The sequence below is a fragment of the Homarus americanus genome, unplaced genomic scaffold (assembly GCF_018991925.1).
Source record: "Homarus americanus isolate GMGI-L3 unplaced genomic scaffold, GMGI_Hamer_2.0 scaffold59495, whole genome shotgun sequence".
Taxonomy (NCBI): domain Eukaryota; kingdom Metazoa; phylum Arthropoda; class Malacostraca; order Decapoda; family Nephropidae; genus Homarus; species Homarus americanus.
Window position 1 is genome coordinate 655,811 of NW_024732415.1, and position 22,481 is coordinate 678,291.

A 22,481-nucleotide genomic window follows, 5' to 3' on the forward strand; every position below is an offset into this window, starting at 1 on the left:
CTCCCATAGCACCCCGTCAAATACCTTTACTAAGTCTACAATAATTACTAGGTACAGCTTTTCACCTTCATTTCATGTGTTCACATTTCTCTTGTACTGTAGTTGCTTACCTTGTCATCTGAAGTCTTCCAATGAGATAAATCCACAAGTTGTCAGTGTGATGTCTCCCAAATCTGAAGTGACTTGCTGGTATGTACTGTACAGGCCTATCATATACGACTTGACACGCTGACCCATGGCAAAACATTGTCATCATGGTGCTCATGACATTGATACTTCTGTGTATGATACCAGCAGCAAGTTGATCCTGATTATGCTCCATCAGGCCTTTTTGATGACTCGAGTGTTAACTGCCAAGCTCACTATCCAGGAAGCCACCGTGGCAGCATAAGCACCTAAACTTGTGAGTGTGACAGTGAAGGTACAGTACAGTATCTGGGAAATATAAGTAGAGCTTCCTGACAAACTTTACAATTTTTAGGATTGATGAAAATTGAATTCAGTAACTCATCGGAAATTGTGAATTGAATTTAAAAAAAAAATAATTCATAGTACTGTACATATAATGAATGGAATGAATGAATCTAATTCTCAACAATACTTTGTTTAACACTATTACTAGGAATAGTATTGTATGATCCAAAAAGGTTGTTGCCTAAAGGAGGAAATGTTCCCACCACCTCACACAATCTAGTTACAACAAATTACCGATTACATTATCAAACTTATCTGAGACCTAATGAATTATCAACATAGAACGACTGGTTAAAACCAAATACTATTAATTCACTTTCACACTCAACTTCTTGACAGACATACCATGTTTGCACAGATAGCATACCTTCCTAGGTCCCTCATCCTGGACACGGGAGGAAAATAAACTCTGGACTTCAGTGCACAATATGAGGGAGCGATTCTTAAATTCAATTATATTACAACGCATTGATCAGACAAGTTTGTTAGGACACTCCAGTGATCCCAGATCCCCTAACTTGTGTGACTTACGACTAAATTCTAGAAATCCAATAAAAATCAGCTACAGTACAATACTGGTATATAGAGGTACAGTAGAGAGCATCCCAGGTTAGATACTAAACAAGATTTGTCACCTTCCACATAGAGTATCACCAACACTTACTACCACTATAACAGCTCTCATTCCCACTACCTCATCAGCCAAGAGCTGACCCTCAAATACACCCTCTTAGCGCCATATCATAAAATGTATTGGATAACATTGTCCTCTTAATCCAGTTCACATGTGGATGTCCTGCAGACCTTATCATGTTGACTCATCTGAGAAGTCATGAACACTGAAGCTGTGTTTCAGGAGGCGATATGCACAACTGTAAGATATAGTACCAGATTATAAGGAGAGTTGCAACAAGAAAATTTATGTGATGTAATGGGAGCAATGAAAATGGTACTGTAATATGCATGTTTAAATAAATTCCTCACTGGTGTACAAGTATTACCCGGGATAATACCTTGGGACTAACAGAATAACCCCCCCCAGACAATATTATGTGCATATCCGACTATCCTTGAGGTAGAGCAACACGCATAAAATTCCAAAATGGAATTTCACTGACACTGCTTCAGAACATATCATCTTTGAGGACTTATGCAGAGGGGACACAGCACCAGGTACTACAGTAATGGGTCTTAGCCACCGATTACCTACCAACCAGATCATAAACCACTTCAGTATGGGAACACCACTTTTAATATTTGGTTAATTCCAGATGACTTTATTCAGCTTAGAGGCGACCCTCGTATACAAGGGGTTAAGCAATTGTAAGCACTCATACAACAAGAGTAAATCTAGCCAAAACAGAATATTATTGTGTTGGACTATGATAACCAGTCCATCATAGTATAGCTCTTCCTAAATATGATATAAGAAGCATTTACGGTGCTTGCTAAAAACACGAAGTCAACTGAAATATATGAACAACAAGTTTTCTGACCATGAGGAGATGTGGAGCGCATGTGTGTTATTGTAACAGACAAAGACAAGTTAGGAGAGAGAATTTTTCTATAATCCTTGAGTTTGGTCAGTAGTCACACAAGTTAGGGGTCCTGGGAACACAAGACTGTTAACCCATAAACTTCCTGAAGCAGTACATGAGTTAGAGGCATTGTTAATATATGTCATCTTCACGGTAAATACATCAGTGAGCTTAAATCAGTCATGTATTAAACTGTTGAGTATAAACATTGATTCAGTAATGGTGGCCAGTCTCAAGTAAAAATATTGTCATTATTACTGAAGTTCTGGACTAATACATACATAGGATTTGCAAAATATACAAATTGTTTCCCAGAACAAAACCATTATGCATTGGAATTAAAAGTTTTCATTTCTACAGCAAGTATTTACACGATGAAATAAATTTTCTTTCCTACAATAATAAAAATTTAATTTCTTGATGTTGGTTCTTCCTACACTTATGTCCAGAAATTTGGTGACAATGAGAAGAGGAAAAAATTTACAGTTGCCAAGTACAAAGTCTCCCTAAACCCAAGACAAAAACTAACATGATTTGGACGTGAATTTGACTCTGAACCTTCAGTTACGACCTTGACATTTGAAAGGCTTTTAAGTTTAGTGTTCAGCAGTTTGTCTAGCAGTGATACACAGCAGTTTGTCTAGCAGTAATACATAGGAGTTATGCTCTTGAGAAGGTCGTCATCCTCGACTTTCTTGTCACCATGACCTTTGATGCGGCTTATGTGCGTCACTTTGTACAAGATGTGCAGTAAAGGAGAATCCAGTAAACTAACCCTTATACTATATGAGGTAAATCTGAATCTGATTGGTATTGAAAATGAGTCCAGTGGTTACAGAGATGAGCACCAGATAAGGGTACAGTCACACAATTAGTCCCCCATGTGTGTGGTGTGGTTCAACAAGATAATCCTCATATAGAAATTAAGAACAATCTAATAATACGGTGAAACCTCAATTTAACGGACTAAATGGAGAGGAAAATCCATAAAATCGAAGGTCCGTTAGATGTGAAACCTCCATCTAACGGATTAGATGGAGAGAGAAGTCCGTTATATAGAGGGTCTCATTGTACAAACCCTGAGACTAATGCCAATCAACAGAAATTTGTAGTTCAACAATAATTTAAGTGAATTGAATTACTGTATTTTTAAGCTAAATGATCATAATGATTTTGTTTTCAAGTGTATGATAATTCAGCACAGATATTGTAACGGAGAAAATTCATTTTAAATTTTTTTGGAAATTCTCTTGCACTGTTCACCTACATTTCAGTTCAAAAGTTTATTTGAAATTTGTACAAAACTTAACACCACTGACAAATAAATTGGTTAAGTTGGTACATGACTGAGGATGTACAAACACTCACCGTTCCTCCATGATACACTATACAGGATATTACAAACCTATAGCACAAATAGCTGGTATAACTATAATATTTATTTTCACCAACCGCAGCAGTTCAAAATATATTCAGGAAAGTTGACATTATAGCAACGTTTTTCATGGGTTATCCTGAGGACTACGCTGAATATGATTCCATGATACATAGTTTACAACTGCTTGTTACCTCAGACATAAACTCCTCTTACAAACACCATTTAATGACAAAGAAAAACAAGATATATTACCTCATTCTCCTTTAAAGTTCACTACAGTATAAAAGTTACAACCCTTAAATTTTGTCTTTGAGTGGGATGAATGAATGGGTGTTTAACAAAGAAAAAAGACAAAAATCAATGAAAAATCAATTAAAAGTTTATGCCTGAAGTGTTGCCATGATTTCTCACTCACCAATACAGTAGAACCTCAAATTCAGATGGTTTATGTTTGTTGTGCAGGTTTTGTGAAGAATTATACAGTATATGGGAAACCTGCCACAAATTAGGAACTCTTCTACAATTGTATTAAAGCAAAAATGGAAACAAGAGCCAAAAAGTAAATTTATGTATGTATATGTATGAATACCTACTTGTGGATGTGTATGAGAGCATGTATGAATGGTCAAGAAAGTACAGTCAGAGCAGGTTTAATGTATGTTCGATGATACACAAGTTTATAATGGTTTCAATTGTCTGATGTTGTGTATGTCTGTTCAAAGATATGTACAGTACAGTCACTTGCACTTACACCTGGTACAGTGCTGGCATGTATTGTGAGATGTGGCAACTATGTCTTTGTTTATATCGTATTAAAAACTCCCGAAATGGCAATCCGGCATATAGAAAAGTTTGGAAACATTCTTGGATTTATCTCGACTTATAACATGGGGCTCTATGGGAAGTTAATATCCACTTAATATGTATACTGTACTTAACACAGATATTCAAGAGTGAAGTACGTATGTTAAGCAAGCACCAACTGTATGGGCGAGGGTGAAGAGATGTGTATTTTTGAGGATGTCAATGTGTGCACCAGGAGTATGTGAAAAAAAATTTGTAACGCCTATGTATGTATGATTTGATTGTGAACATGTAGAATGAATATGTGTATACATGTGTGTAAACTTGTATAATATCATGTACAGTACAGTGAATGTAATGAAGTAAAAGTACAGTACAGTGTATACTTTGGAGACTGTGTGGAGTGCATGAGCCAAAAGATATGTGTATGACTGTACTGTATATGTATTGTAATTGTGAGTATGTGTATGTAAACATGTACAGTACACACACACACATTATTACCAAACATAACATTTGTAATAGTTCAGATGATGCTTCACGCTATACAGTATTGATAATGTGCATGAATATTACATTACATTAGCAGAATCACACCAGATTACTTCTCCAAAGGAAAGTATAATCAGTTTGTGTACATAATATAAATACATACATAGAAGATATGTTTAAAGGAACAGGTCATCTAGAATTCAGGTTAGTTACAGCATATCATATACAGAACACTGGCCAAGTCTGCAAGAAAAAGATAATTTTATCATGAGTTAGCTGTTGATGTACACAACTTTAAGGTTCTACTGTATGTGAAATAATGTTTATATTTAAATAATGGAGTGAAAAGGATAATTTTACTGTTGGATGTCTTATTGCCTTAGCCATTTTATTGAAAATTGCTACACATAATATATCTGCTATGTTCTACTGTACAAGGGGGTCTTGGTCAGAACAGACAAACCGGGCCGAGCGGTCGCACCACCAGAGCGACGTACAGTACACCCGGGGTCACACCCAGTCAATTGAACTGGGTCATGAGTCAGTTTGTTATTGATGAAAGGGTGATTTAACCTAGGCCATGATGAAGGTTCTTGTTGAGTAGGTAAGGTCAACCTAGGCTGTGAAGTGTCTTGTGACTATCTACGTGTTGTGTGATCAAGTCAGATTAAAGGCTGAGTCAATAAATTAATAACAGGTCACTGTATCACACATATAAGGTAGTGAATTCTCTCAAGTATGTTACAAGTTGATGATACAATTATGTAGCCAAGATGATTCTAAATACAAGAATGTTTTAAGGAGAGTAAACACCCCAGGTGTGGTGGTCGAGTCTGGCGGTGGTGGTGCATCCTGGGCGATAATTTTCAGTGATTTACATTTGGCTCTGGTTGAATGGGCAGCAGTGAAGTAAATCACACTGCTGGACCAAGGGTTTTGGTGGTAATTGTGGTGGTGAGGTGGTGGTGAGGTGGTGGTGGTGAGGTGGTGGTAGAGGTGATAGTGGCGGTGGTGGTGATAAAGGAGGTAATAATGGTGGTGTTGGGTCATGGACAGAGGGGTGGGGTGGCCATTGTGGTTAAAACGGTTTAACATAGGGAGTCTAGAAGAAAGGTAAAGTGATAGATTTGGACATGACAAATAATAAATTATTCCTACATCTACAACACTTGGATAGATCTGTACAGAATAGAGACAGGTCATCACTTCCAGTCCAGTAGGTAAGCTAACACAAAGTAGTCTGAATAAAAGACTTCCCATCTGATATTACATGAGTTGGGCCTGAGGCCAGAACAGAGTCTGAGTAATACTAGTGAGAACAGACATTGCTGTCTTTTGCACATGTGGAGGGCAGATCACGTGCCAAGGTCCCAGAGGTCCCAGGCTGGGGGATTTGTACATGAGTGCTGGCCCCTAAGTGAGTAGGTTCCAGCTGGCTCAGGGCCAATACCCTGGGGGGTCGGTCCTTCCCAGGAGCACGTCCCAGGGTGACGTTGGTGGTAGTGATGGGGGACTGCTGGTGCCTGGGACTGGGGGGGGGGAGGGGGAGGGCTTTCTCTGGAGAGAGGAAAACCATGGGCACTCCTACAAGGGTCCAGCCAGGAGACAGGCAGCACTGGTTGTCCAGTTGAGGCGTGCGGACACCACCCATGAGCAATGACGGTCTATGAAAATATCTACATCTCCATCCTACCCTTGGCTGCCCTAGTCTCCTGACACTGCTGTTCAGGTTATGGATCTTGGGTCTTAAATGAGTGAAATTGAGAAAACATATTAAATAATATTGATAGTAATTTTGTTTCCTACAAGATTCACATAGAAAGCACAATGAATGACACAACAGACTTATCATCAAACAGCAGAAATCAGAGCCATCTTTTCACTTCTCTTAATAAGGTGTATGCAAGAAGTCATACATAAAGCCTTTTCTTAGTGCTCATCCTGCTTTTCCAGACTTTGTAAGATAAATCACTAGTGTTTCTAATCACATGTTAAATTCCACAGTAGGATAGCACTCCATCACAGGAGTTCTGCGTTTTGATTCACTTGATGAGAATTGTGTTGAGGGCTGACACGCCAGTTCCTCGAGAGAGTCAGTAAGGACCCGTCGTCCCATCGTCACTCCACCGCACACAGAATCACATCACCATAATTGTGTGGCAAACTGTCACTGTGCAGACACAGTCACCACATTTCTGCACTCACGCATTGCCCTCATTACCGAGCTTTGACATGTCCTCAGCATCTGGGATGAGGGAAAGGTCAATCCCAAACTAATGCCATGTCACAGGTTCTGCAGGGAGCTGAGAGAGCTAGTTCACAGGGTAAAGTGGGGATGGGAGAGGGTCACGTCACGGCATAAAGTAGTCTGGATGATCTGGTGGAACGTCCTTTTCAAATCGCTTTGCTTCTTCTTGCATACTCTCCTTGATCTTTAAAATGGCAGCCGACTCATTCTGGTCCTGGAACGAGAGAGTTGAGAGTCCTCAGTAAAACATGACCGCTTCAGATTGTTATTATTCTATTGATAACTTTATATATATTGTATATATATATGCATATATATATATATCTTTATGTCTATCTTATTATTATTAAAACACATAATTTAAATTGTACTGGACAAATAAAGTAAACCAACACAAACACAGTAAAATGGTGTAATAATAAAATAGTTGTTAGTCCTCATAAAATAACTAAAGAAGCTTAAAGCCAGGCCCTTGACCAAAAGGCTTAACCATGTAGGTGTGGCAATTTTATTTATTTATTTTTTTGAGGTGGCACATATAATCCACTTGGTATTCTTGCATAATGACAGCATGTATTGAACCGTAAGTGTGTAGCGTGTGAAGTCTACATATATACGCAGAACTTTACAGAGGTACACGAGAGAACACTCAGAGAGGCAACCAATGGTGTGCTGAGAACCAATTCAAGTGGCTCAGATCTGCAGGGTCTTGTCAGGAAGATGTGCTACATAAACTTTGCAAATTCTGCTTATAGTTCATCTTTGACTATTAACTAAATTACCAATGTGATAGTCTTGTTAATTTCATCACAATTTTTCTTAAATCTCATCAAAAATATGTATAAATAAAAAATATAAAAAATAAATACAAAACAGAAGAAAAAACTTGAAAATAATGATAAATGTTTAAGTTAAAAGGAGAAAAATTCAAACCCTGACTAGACCCATTTCTATGTGGTAAGATCAGCCATTGCCAGCAATACTCACAGTGGCTATATTGCTTGTTTTCTTATTTGCAACAAAAAGAAAACTAGCTTTGTAGTTTCTAGCCAAGGCTTACAATAGGTGATCCTGCCAGCTAGAGGAGTGGAGAAATTATTACATCTACACAGTTGAGTGGGTTGGCCAGCCAGAACACTTGGCCGGCCAGCTCCCATCAGCAGGGAACACTTACAGCTTACACTCACACCAACATCTGACATATTACCATCTCAGAATTCTAGAGTAGAGCATGCAATAAACACTACAGTAATTAATAATGTACTGAAAGAACTTTAAATAAAGAAAATAAGTTGGAAATCAATGTAATATCTTATAAAATGGTTAAGATTACCAAACACAGCCAAAATACTAATGCCAGTTGTAAGTGCTCCCTGCATGTTCGTGAAACATCTAGACAGCCTCCACCACCAGTGCCCCGGGCGCCAGAGTCGAGTGGCGCCAAACAGCTACACAGCCATGCACCAAGAGTCCTACACCAGTGTCGCAGTGTGTCCCAGGGTCCCTGTGTTGTCCCTGTGTGATGAAGAGCCACCAAGCCCTCTTACATGTGCTTGTTGTAACCACCAGTCTAAGTGTCCAAGAGTAATGATAATAATAGAAAAAATGTCTTAAGAGAATCATGGTACAGTACTTGTTTGTATAAAGCCGACCAGTATCTACCAGGCCCGAGAGTTTCCGTGAACAAGGAAGAATGCGAGTTTACTGTAGTGGTCGGCATGGTGTTCTTGTTTACTGTACTAATGTCTGGTTAGGTACCTTGAGGGATCTGTTTCCATGGTGACTGAAAAAATAGTCCATACTTCCAAAAATAAAATTTGTTTAAATAATATTCTTAACGAGTGGAATCTTCTGATCACAAAATGCCACTTGTTTCTTTCCAATATTTATTTCCTTCAGACTTCAATGGTTTCAACACTATTAATAGGCTAAGTCTAAGAATCCTTCATACAACACATTTTCACAGACTATTTTGCTACGTGGAGGGAGAAAGTTCATTAATTATAAAAAAAGGAAAAGGATTATTGAAAAATGGTGACATGTATTATTCAGTATCTATATAGTATCAAATATATCATTTTCCACAAAGAATAAAATATGTTTCTCTAAAATCTACAGACACCAGAGCCTAAAGAATTACTAAAACAAAACTACTCAAAATCTACTCAAATTCACTACTTTTTTTTTCAACTTTCATGTTTAAACAAAAGAAACAGGTTGTTAATGTTGCTGCAGCGTCAAATCTTTAAATATCCAACACCCGGGTAAACGAGAGAACCAGCACAGTGTTTCCGTGTTATTAAGATTTATAGATAAATACCATTGAATATTAAGAATCTTGTGGAGAAAATAACGAACTATAATTTTTTTTTCTACTCTTTCAAGTCTTCTCCCATTTAATGCAGTGGACCGAATCACACACACACACACACACACTTTCTGTCTCTCTTCACAAATACTCATTACGGTTCCTTTATTCATGTTGAAGAGTACATAACCATATTACCGTTATCTTGTAGTGTCTCAGTTTGTTCTGGTTTTCTTAAAAGTCCTGATAGTAATAAGAATGTGGGTGACAAATACAAACAGATATTATCTCCTCAACAATAGCCAGAGTTTGGGAGTACCCTGGATGATAACAAGGGAGATATACTAATGTAATCCTCTTGTTATCTTACAAAAAGACAAATATACCGAGTGTTATTGTCTTGTTTTGTCACGTATCTTACCAAACAAAGATAATTTACATCTGACAAAAGATTTATATTGCAACGGTGTAGTGGGCTGCTTCTACATAGTGTCCGAAGTCATTCCCAAAACAAATGTAAAATACAGAAAGTTTATTACAGTGATATTATTGTGAGAAGTACATTGACTGTCAAAGGAAAACTTGTAATAGGTCGTTGTATGGTGCTAAAATTTATGCCTGTACAGTACAGTATATACATATTTGAAGGAATCTTATAACATGCAAATAATATTTTTTTCCCGACAGCCATATCGTCAAGCATTACAAGTTTTTGAAGATATACGAAATCTCTGTTTGTGCAAGTGTACATCTTGTGTGTGTGTATCTTGTCCCTAATGTGTACATGCATGCAATATGTAAGTCACTTTTAAATTGGTAATAAATCTCTATCAAACACTTCCCTCAATGTTACATACTTTACTGTCCAATTCTCTCATTCTTCACTAACTATACTTCGAGATCTACTTCACTTCCACACAAGCAGAATTCCATTTCATCCACTTGCAATCTTTTTCTCCTTTCTAAAATCCCCTTTTTTCTTGAACACAACCATGTTGGCAGCATCTGACCTAAAGCACATAACTTTTTTCACTCAATTATTCTGTACTCCATCAATCCCCATGCAGATTGATTGTTGTTTTTAATATCTTGAAACACCATTTCATTTCTAGATCAACTACCAACTTCAATCCTTTCCTCGATACACGATATTTCTGGCTTATATTTCCAGCTTTCAAAACAACTTCAACGTCTCCCAACACCACTCAATCCCCCAGTGCTATACAATGTCCGTATCTGTCCTCCCCTTCAAGAGCCCTGACTACAGTGTGTCTATCATAAACTACAGCAGTATCCTCTCTTGTTCTGCCACTCACGAAAACTCAAACTACGAGAAAAATAAACTCGGTTCTGTCTTAACTCGTACCCTGCCTGTGGATACGAGCAGATATATCCATGCAACTCTCAACATTAACTGTCTCATTCTGTCACAATCGCCATCTGAATGCCACCCCCCCCCCTCCTAGACACACAAACAACCACCATCCCAATTTCCCCATCAACAAATAAACAACAATCCAATTTTCCCCTAGACACACAAACAACCATCCCAATTTTTTTTTTTACCAAAGTCAATTTCTTTTGACGAGTGACCATCACCATTTCTATATTTTCAAGACTGGAAAATGAGATACTGGGATAATCTCTAAATATATGAACAATATCGAAATTTAAACTATTTTTATCTTTTAATACTTATCTACAATTATAACATGTTCTATTCCAGCTATTTCAAGAGGTCATACAAGGTCAAGACTACTGCATCAACCCATAAAATTGAAGACGGTCACACATGGTTTATATCTATCACCTAAATGACCCACAAGCATTCTAAAATTATTGCTCCAGTCGTCATTTTATGGTAAGATAAAACCCCAAGAGCAAAGTTTTATAGTCTTCTAAATACCTCATAGTTTATTTCCTTCAATCTTTATTTTCAGGAACGTGTATTTTTAATTTGGTTTTGAGTTTTTCGTCCCATTTTTCTTGACTGTGTTTCAATATCATTAACCAATTCTCCTTCTCATTAACTCGCAAATTTCAATTAATAACTCTATACTGACATAATACTCTTCTCATTATCCCCAAAAAGTAAAAATAAAAACTCAAAAGTAGAAATGGGAAAGAGATATCAGAAAGTTTGAAGACAGTTGTTGACCTTGAAAGACTTAACATCTACCCAAGTGGTAATATGATCCTACCAAAACCTATACCAACAACGACCGTTAGTGGGAATAAGTCGGTCTTTTCACTCGAGTTTCTTCCATAGATAACCAACACCATTAACTATATACTATTTACTTTTCCCAACTTATTCCCTAAAATTATATACTTTTCTTCTTATTCTGAGCTGCCCATTAGCATAACATCATCTGGATACAACAAATGACTCGCTTAATATCTGTATCTCTTATCCCAGTCTCCTATACCTGTTCCTCTCTCCACTACCTATGATTTTACTCCTTTCATCACCCTCCCTTCTGGAAACAATTGAATAACTTACTCCTATCTTCCCGGCAAACTCTACAACAGACTTCTCTCTAACTAAACACACTCTAAGCATTCAGGAATTTACAGGTAACCCCACGATTCTTCAGTTTTTTGTTACAATATCGTACGTTTACTACTGGGTATATTAAAATTATTGTTATACTCGATGTTCAATCCTGTGCCCAGCCTAATGAGTGAAAATATAATATACGGAACTTTCTCTGTTTTTACTATTTTGTTGCTACAGTTTGAGGCACATGACCTGCTCCCCCACACAGCACTATCACTCGTTACACTTTGCCACTAATGTTGCATCGTGTTACCACCATCATAATACAGGTACTCATAATACACCTTTAATGCTTTTACTACCGAATATCTACTGTTTAATTGTGCTTATAACGTCATCACTACTACTTAATGGTGCTTCTAAAAATCTTATCTACTCCTTAATGATGCTTATGAACACTTACCACTAATGTATAGCTATTAACCTTCTGGTACTCCTGGCCATGGCTGGAAATCTCGCCCCCTAGCAGTCTTTTGGGGTAACAGGAACGGTTTTTCCATTTTAATAAACATTGGGTAGAACGATCCACACCCAAATTGCACCCTTAGAGATGCATCTGCCAGCGCACGAGGCTAGTGGGAGGAACTTAAGTGGTTGATAAGACCAGTCTACTGTTCCCATGTTTCTGCTGAGCAGGAGGGGTTACACCAACACAAGAGTGCTTAGCGATGTAATCAGGTTGACCATATTTGTGACCCAACCACATTCACCAAGGAGTCTCTTACTCCACTCCTTGGATGCCTTCTCCTTTGATCTCAGTACAGCATATCCTTCACCCCCATTCTTCCCCATCCTTCCCACCTCCCTCTTTCCCACTCCTCATTCTTCCCCATCTTGGTATTCTCCTCCTCCTTTCTATCAATCACCTCCAAGCTACACTCTTTCAATCAATCTTTCATTTCATATTCTTTCACTATACCCTAACACCGTAGTAGAATCTCACCATCTCTCTATCTGGCATATTATTCATTTTACATCCTGTTTTACCCCATACACTGTCTTCAGATGCATCGTTTCTATCTTATTTCCCCCACACAAGTACATCAATTCTATCTTATTTCCCCCACACAAGTACATCAATTCTATCTTATTTCCCCCACACAAGTACATCAATTCCATCTATGTCACCCGCATAAGTACATCAATTCTATCTTATTTCCCCCACACAAGTACATCAATTCCCTCTATTTCCCCCCACACAAGTACATCAATTCTATCTTAATTTCCCCCACACAAGTACATCAATTCCCTCTATTTCCCCCCACACAAGTACATCAATTCTATCTTATTTCCCCCACACAAGTACATCAATTCCCTCTATTTCCCCCCACACAAGTACATCAATTCTATCTTATTTCCCCCACACAAGTACAACAATTCCCTCTATTTCCCCCCACACAAGTACATCAATTCCATCTATGTCACCCGCATAAGTACATCAATTCTATCAACTGTATTTTCTTTCTTCATTTGCATCCAATTAGGATTTAAACCTTCATAGTGTTGATGGCTTACCAATCCCCTACATATCTCCATCTTTGTCTATTTTAACAAACTTTTCCATATATTTCATGTCTGTTACTTTGTTTCCACGCCTTCATAGTTTCATTAATCGACACATCCACTCCTAGATGTCTGACATACACGGTTTCCCTCAGTATCTCCATCCAAAGATTTATTTCACCCTTTCTTCCTCTGTTTAGTTCCATTACTTATCTTTCTTCACATTCACAGTCAACTTTCCCTCAACATATTGACATTTCTCATAACTTGTATAATAATCTTTGTAACTATTCTTCTATCGGTAATCACCTTAATCATACCTAGAATCTGTTAAACAATCCTTCAAGCTCATTGGATAACTATATAAATCTGCCTTCCTCCAGTACCTCACCTAGAGTTAAAATAAATGCATTAAACAAGTGAAGGATTCTTTCTACTATACAACTGTTCTATGACATCTATACGGTCATTATTATTAACATGAAGTAATTCTTAATGTTCATCAGGCTGGATGAAGTTCATAATTTTCACCATGAAGACTAAAACTCCCTACAGCTTTCTTTGCTTCAAGGTATCAAGGTGACCCTCCCAAATGAACACTTTCCAAATGTTCATATACTAAATTATACCCATAAATAAATAAACAAACAATAAATAAATAAATATATACCCCGTGTGTATATATATATATATATAATGACACCATTAGTACCTGTATTAATTATAATGGTATTTGTAAGGTAGTAAGCCAACACCTAGGGAGCAAAAAGTCATCCTTGTAGACCCTCATAAAACAACACCACAGACACCGTGTTCTATACAGTAATTTTAAAGGTTTAATTTTCTCTGAAATACTTATTAGCCCTGTGTGATTAAGACACTTTAAAGACTGTGGTCACAGTTAAAAAAATTAAGAAAAAAGTCAAAGTCACTCGGCATGCATTCACTACTTCTATTTAAAAAACCACAATATAAAGCTGTTTCTGAAGCTGACGAACATACAGGAAATTTGTTTGCAGTTCTAAAAAACCTAATAAAAAATACTTGTGAATAATGAAGGTAGCAGGAAAACCCAACGGTGCAGCAGAGGGGCAGAGCTGTAACACTGTGGCACTCAGCACTGACTGTTTGTGGAGTTTGTGTAATAACAACAGTTGCACCAATACTGTACAGTACTGCAGGAAGTGTACACACCCTATGTTCTCTGTACACTGCTCTGTCTGCACTACAGAGCTCTTGAAAACTGCAGAAACTTGCAGTCCGTCACCATATACTTGTAAATTTCCTCAACAAGGGCCCTCCAAAGGTTCGCTTGAGCCAGTGAATCATGCATGGATGTTGCACGACTGGCAGGAACACCTCTAACTTATCTCATGCTGAGTGTCTCACACTGTGCAAGAAGAAGCTTCCTAATGTTCAATGTGTATGTACCTCCTACTTATTACACTATCACAGAAACAGAGAGAATAAAGAAGATTTTCCCCGCCACCATAACAACTACTGATGATGAAGAAGGTGACCCGTGTTTGTGTCGTGAAGAACCCGCAACTCTGACAGTGTACCGATGCTTGGAGACCGTGATATATTGTACTAGGAGTTGAAAGTTATGTAAGTTAATAAAGTGTGAATTTGGATAAAGCAAAAAATTGCAATAAGAATGTTTAAAAGAAGAAATAAGGTGCTCCCAACGTGATCAAATCTGGTGTAAGTGAAGTGCAGCAGAACATGCGCTGTCATCAACCGGTTAATATATAAGTGAGGCCACGAGTCATGTTAGCACAGCAGTACTTAATATTTATTTAAATATTCAATAACTTATAAATTACACAAGTGAAAAAAATTTAACAATTATATTCATATTTCAAGATGACAAGAGAATAACTTAACATAACTGACATTTGATAATAAAATACTTAAAATTCAGAATAATAATGTCAATAATCTTAATCTTAAATATTATCAAAAATCCCCCAGAATCCTTACTCAATATTTTATACACAAGATCATTAGAGTATCAACATTTGCTCCACTGACTTGACTCATGTAGGTTTTATGTAGTGTATGAGGAGAGTCACTGTAGTGGTCAATGTTAAATTTGTCTTCCTTTCCTCCTATATTATGTGTGTGTTTGATTAATTCCATTGATCCCAATCCTGTGTATGTTGTGTACAGAGGGTCAATGCCTGCATGCTTTATCTAAGGGAAGATTAAGTATGATGAATATTGCTGTTTTTTTTTAATATTTTATCTTTTAGTGATGTGAGGTCATAAAATGTGTGACCTAGTTCATGGGTTTATGGTATATAATAATCTAGAAGAGTTACACCAGATGAGTAGAAATCTATATTGTATAGAAATCTGGCTCTAACTGAACACATGCCTCCTGTCTTAAAAATTATTTACCTTAGTTCTGTATCACACACTTGTAAGACACATTCAGTTCTGTATTGCCAAAAGAAAAAACGATAATGAACCTATGTAACTGATCTTATCCCAAACAATGTGTTGATGGGTGAGGTGATACTGCCATACCTAAGACTTTTTCCTGAATCACGATTTTAATAGTTTCAGGAATACTTATGTTTGGGGGAAAAATATATAAGTAAAAAAACTAAGAATGGCTTTGTGTCACCTGCTACTCAATTTAAAATCTCAAGATCAATATTACAAAAAGAATTCCTCATCAGAGTAATAAATCCAAATAATATTAAGTGTAGGTAGAATAAAATAAAATCTTTGCTAACAACATAACCAGAGAGATGATCTATTATGAAAATATTACTTGATGTACAATTATGGCCAAAATTCCCTCGACATAAGACAACACCTGGCATCTACTCGAGTCATATATGTGACTTAATTTTAACCGGTAAGTGCTGCTTTGTTAAAAATTACATCAAAATAACAACATAAAAATACAGTTGACAATAGTGCACAGTGGAACCTCTATTTAATGGACTTTAAGGAGAGGAAATTCCATTATATCGAGGGTCCGTTAGATGTGAAATCCCCATCTCACGAATTATATGGAGAGAGAAGTCCGTTACATGGAGGTTTCACAGCACAACGAAAATTTCTGAGTACAGTAAATTGACGTTAAAAACCCCAACCCCCCTTTACCTACATAACCCTAAGAAGATGCCAGATATTGCCCAGAGTATCGAGGGAACTTTGTCCACAACTGCACATAAGATGATCAACAACATCCTGAATCTAATGACCTTTGTAGATACAGGCAAAATAAAGTGTCTGAATGAGTGAGAATTACAGCCCAAATTACAGTTTTTGAATGAGGCTACAAGACCCAAGTTACAAAGTTTCTAAACGAATGTGAATGTGAAATTAATGTGTACAGGGGAGAGAACTGTGTATAAAATGTATTAACTTGATCCTGATGAATAATATGGCTAATTGCTCATTTCTGAGGGATCCTGTACAGAAGTGAAAATTGGCTGATCCATGATGTATTAAGAGAAAATTGTCTGATCCATGACCTACTACAGTGTACTTTAAATTGGCTGATCCATGACCTACAGTATTAAGACAAAATTGGCTGATCCATGACACAATTTAAATTAGCTGATTCAGGACATACTTTAAATTGGCTGATCCATGACATATCAGAGAAACTAACTGACAATTAAGTCCAGTTACATAATCTGACACAAAACAGCTGACAACTCAAGTAAAGGTTCTGACACATACAAGAGTTATTGATCATAATCTTCAAATACAGGGAGGGAGGGAGGGGGGGGTTAGGCAATTAATCATGAGGCAAACATTAAAAAAAATAACAACACTTAATATTATCAATGAACACACTTAGTAAACAACAATATCTACCAGTAATTATTTTTTAATCAGCAAAATAATGATTACACTCAGTGAATAATTGTGCAGCCAATGAGTAAAAAAATAGTAACTAAGTGTAATAAAACTCCGACCAACTGTAGTGAGTCTATTAGTGAACAGTGCAATACCATCTCTACACCATATAACTTGACCAGCGTGTTAGGCGTATGCGTCTGTGTTCTTGGCTTAACTGAGCAATAATTTGGGTTTATTAAAGGTCTAAGTGAAGTCTAGGTGAGGCTAAAGATGTATATATATGTGGTGATGATTCATATTTAAAAGCTATTACGTATCAATCTAAAAATTTACCTTTTAAGTTTATCCCACACTAATTGTTATGTTTCTTGTATGGGTTCATTACTTTCTTTTATATTTCTGTCTGATGTAAAACTTCCTAATCGTAACTTTCCTTTCTTTAAAAAAAAGTGATGAAGCAAAATATATCTAAGGTGCACTGAGTCTGTTTCCAAAATCCTAAATAAGGGGGAAAAATGTCTTTGTTTTTTAGAGATGCAACAGTGCCCTTAATATTCTTGTTTTTTTTTTTCCAATTTATATCATTATTTAGACTTGAAAAATACAGTAATGAGCTTCAGTCATGTTAGGGACAATATCTTCTCAATCTTGTATCAACAAAAAAGGTGAACAATACTAATATTATATACAATATGACTTGCATTATGTGATACAAGACTCTGGGCATGAAATAATAGATAATTTATTTCTTAATATGGTTGATGTCTCCATAGAATGCTAGTTATCCACAGTAAAGGACAACAGCAATCTTACATCATTTTCTGTTACTTCCACGGATGATGGAGTTCTCTTTACAGTAAGCCTTGTCAACAACTATTAGATTTGTTCTAATGAGTTCTCCTATATAAAAATGTTTGTTGCTGTGAGCTTATAAGTGTTCCAGTACAGTAGTGTAATAAGAGTGCTGAGTGTGAGTTTATAATTGATAAGACAACTGCTGTATATTATGCAAAATGTTGTATTAAGGTGCAGAGGTGTTGTATAGTGCAGAGTGTTGTATAGTGCAGAATGTTGTATAGTGCAGGAGAGTGTTGGGATAGTGTGAGGACAGGACAGGGCCCACACCGGACACAGGTAGGACAGCGATCAGCAGCCAGGTAGCGGCGGCCGGACTCACTCACGATACTCACAAGTCGCACTCTAAACTTGGTCCTCACGCAACCATTGTCACGCCTGCTTTCAAATGATGCCTAAGTTGCTTTCACGGCTGTTTAAGTCCTAATAAAATTGAAGAGAGTCAAGATGGGGCCGCGATGAAGCGGTGAGAACATCAACACAGAGGCTGTGTTCTCATCGCTAGGTTAATTACATCATCAGAGTAGCCTGAAACCTGCATCAAATCTGAGAGTAAGTGAAGAAAAGAGTTTCTGCCAATAAAATTAATAAAAATTAAGGGGCAGAACTGAACAAAAAGAATTATGAAGCTACTTGTAAATAAACAAGGGCAATCAAATGTAAAACTTTGCAACAAGAAACATATACACAGCTTCTAACAAGGGGAAGTGCAGAGGGAGGTTGTGCTGGGAATGACCAGAGCTCAGGGCAGGGGCGGCCGCTCTCTCACCATCTTGAAGAGTGCACAAAAAAGAGAAATAAAAAAAATAATAAAAAAAAATGGATTAATTCATATTCCTAATTATGAGGAAAACTTTATAGTTTGAAAATGAAAAGATCTTCCCTAACTCACATGTTCTTTCTTGGATAAACTGACTTGACCTGTATTATGAGTCACACTTAATATTCTTACTCAAGTACAGCCTTAATCTATACAGTACTGAGTTTGGAAATATATATATACAATATATATACTGTATATATATCTTTCAGTTGCTAATAAATCTTAATCATAGTTTTAGGGTAATTAGTACTCACACAATTCTTACACAAAAAACTATATATAATGCTGCCCATGTATGATAATTATCTTCCTCCAGACAGGTCCAAAAATAATTCACCCACTTGTGAAACAGATTTAAATACATCATGAACCATCCTACGACAACTTCCTCAACACAGAACAAATCCAGACCAATGAATAACTGGCTCTCACACCTGATCAACAGATATATGTATTATTGTTTAATATGGAGAGGACGTGAACAATTGGGGCATCTATCCTGTGGCAGCAACACCCAGACCTGACGGGTTACTTTAGTTCTGTACAGGTTATCACACTTCTCACCCTGCCTCACCATGTTTAATTTAACAGTGGTATCTCACCCTATCTGGCCACACCTGTCTGTACTAAGGTGCTTCACCCTATCTGGCCACACCTGTCTGTACTAAGGTGCTTCACCCTATCTGGCCACACCTATCTGTACTAAAGTGCTTCACCCTATCTGGCCACACCTAACTGTACTATGGAAATAAGCTAATACCTCAGCCATTTGCTATTATATGAGAAAGACTAATTGTATTTCCATGAATCATAAAATATTTTGATGCCCCATGATATACAGTGCTGATATGTACATAACATTGTTTAATAATGCTTCATATTACAATATTCTACAACTGGGTCACCTTAAGCCTTGGGCCAGGTAAGTTTGTATCCTCTAAAAGTGGACAAAAATGACCCAGGTGAATATTAGGCACCACCACTTATTTCATGTGGTGATTGAATACCCAAATGCTCAACTAACCTAACCTAAATGAACTTAACCTTAAATAACCTAATACTGTACAACTTAACCTAACACAACGTAGCATAACCGAACTTAACCCAACACAACGTAGCATAACCGAACTGTAACCTAACCCCACCTAGTCTTCATGGTAACACAAAAACTTAGGATTATTATACAAAGCAACTCTGTTTACTTAAATAATTGATATTAAATCTGGTAATAGGTCTTTGTACTGTATCTCACTGGTGGATAGAGCAACACACAGCAAACAGAAGAGCTCCCTGGTGACAGTTCTCAACACTATAAGAACCTGGGTCAATCCTGACTTATACGGTACAGGAATAACAAATTGTTTCGACCACACGGTTATTAAGAATCCTTATCAGGTCATCTCGTACTTATAAAATGCTACTATGTCACCCATCTCCCCTATTTTCTTTGAGGTTTTTCACTCATTTCTTCTACAAGTTTCTGTGCCCCCTAATCCATTACCCATAACAGTGAGAGAGGGAGAAGGAAAGGAGGAACAATTATACTGTATCTTACACGTACAGAGTCGAAAGAAATGTCAGAGTGTTGTGTGGGAGTATAAAATAATAATCTTTATATCACTGTGTGGATGCCTACACTAAACAGGCAGCTGGTGAGTTATGGGATGTCTCTTCTTTAAAGTAGGTGTTGTATTTTCATCACTTCTCTTTCACCGAGCAAATCACAATTTTGGTAGAAGTCTGTTTGAGCAAACCAGATGCGTCAAAAACTAGTCAGGCTACCTTAACAACTGCACTTCATTCAACAAACGATGGAACTGTGAAGGTCTATTATTCCTTCATCCTCTCAAACAACCTGTGTAATTATCAACAAAGACTGACCACTGTCAAGACGGTATAATGCCAAGCCAACACAGCACCAGTTATGAGGATCTAAAAGACTCAACAGCGCATCTGATATGGACAAATCTACTAAAAAGGTATGAGATAAGTCTGTTATAAAAGCAATCCTCTCTACATGAACACAATAACACACAAATTGGCACCAGATATGTTAAAAATCACCAAAATTTGTTATACATCACAAAGTCCATACCAATGTAATTCTTCTATCTCTCTCTCTCAAACTATTCATCAACTACACATTCAATAGTTCAGCAAACTTACCTACTCCTTGCTCTGTCAATGCTGTACCTCTCATTCCCATCTAACCCACCTTAAACGGTCTACCTTAACAACTTGTGTACGGAGACGCCTCCGAGTTGAATAAAATTGTCTGACATTATCCAAATAAAATATAGGGTCCCCATTGTAAAGCGATTAAGGTTCCTCTCATTGACTGACCTCTTTTACCCTATCAACCTTTTCACAGAATAAGCCTGACCTACACTGCCTTAAGTACTACCAGTCTTATTTACAATCTTTCCTCCCCTCCAGATCACATTAATATTCACCCCCTTGCAGCATATGTTCCTTAAAGATTAATCACCCTAATGCTAACCTAACCTAATCCCCTTCTCCCAGGTAGAATAAGGGTTGTTAATTTTCATGTGACTAAAACTGGGAAGCAGATGAATCTTTCAGCGATCCATCCCTCATTCTTCACGGATAATCTCAAACTACCGCAATTCCCACGTTAGACTTGCACTCTCTGGAATTTCCTGTCACATGTTTTAATTACATAAAACAACAGTCGACAATTCAAGACATCACACTTCAAATATTAATCGTAGAATAAATTTGAAGATGATGTTTATCTGATTTCTACCTAAAGTCCCTCCTCTCATTTACTCAAAAAAGTCTTTAAAAGTATAATCATTTTTAATTCAAATGCCATAATTCCTAACACAGTATTCATATCATGCAAGCTTGTTTTTTAAGTCAAATTTCCTCGATTGTATTTCCGAGAAAAGGACTGGAAAGGTAACAAGTTCCCTTCTTTGGATTTGTTTGGATTTTCATATAGAATGATGGTGCTTATAAAACTCACACAGTACAGGTGAAATGTGAGAAGTTCAGGTATACTTAATGGACTGAGATAATGTATGAATTCTATCTTTCTCGTAACTCCTTTCCTAGTTTTTTGTGGGGTGAAACGAGAACTACACAAACCTCAAAGAAAACAGGAAAAACAACTTGGGAAAGTGATGGACAACAAGTGTAGAGAACACCAAGAGAGATTTACGGCAACACATTGAAATACCAACACACACACTTGCTAATATTCTCATCTTGCAAAATACATGGATTGTCAGGTTGGAGACGATTCAACTACGACAGTACGAGCTGTTAGCCCACCCCCCAAACGTCTGTCTCGGTAAGTATCAGCACAATATCATAAACGGATGTACACTTCTCTACTCTGTCTCTGAGTTCTAGAGCAATGTGGTGCGTGCTGAGTAGTCCAGGCAGACAATACATCTTCATAATCAATTCAGAACAGGAGTCAAAACCTTGGGCCCTAAAACCATATCAAGAACTTGGGAACCCAACATGCATGGTTTGTGGAACTAAAGAATAAACAATGAAAGAAGCTCCTTACCAATCTAACATCACAAGATGGCGAGGGAAGTCAAAAGGCTTAAGACAGATTATAATTATGAGATAGAATTCAATTCCTTTTGGCGAAAAAAAAAATAAATAAAAAAAAAAGCTACAATATCAACACAAA

The 22,481-nt window shown here is 37.1% G+C and overlaps 1 protein-coding gene across 11 annotated transcripts in view; it reads right to left on the bottom strand.

The window, feature by feature from the left end:
• Positions 1 to 5,053: 5,053 nt before the first annotated feature.
• Positions 5,054 to 22,481, bottom strand: part of LOC121868535 (single-stranded DNA-binding protein 3-like) — a 136,519-nt gene continuing 119,091 nt past the window's right edge. For 8 of the 11 annotated variants that reach the window (XM_042369236.1, XM_042369239.1, XM_042369231.1 and 5 more), the window contains one exon: positions 5,054 to 7,148. In XM_042369236.1, coding sequence (XP_042225170.1) covers positions 7,038 to 7,148 — 111 coding nt within the window. In that variant the 3' untranslated portion in view covers positions 5,054 to 7,037. Of the gene's footprint in view, positions 7,149 to 15,708; positions 15,748 to 18,323; positions 18,412 to 22,481 lie in introns of all 11 variants that reach the window. The other 3 variants (XR_006089414.1, XM_042369233.1, XR_006089415.1) reach the window with 3 other exon arrangements.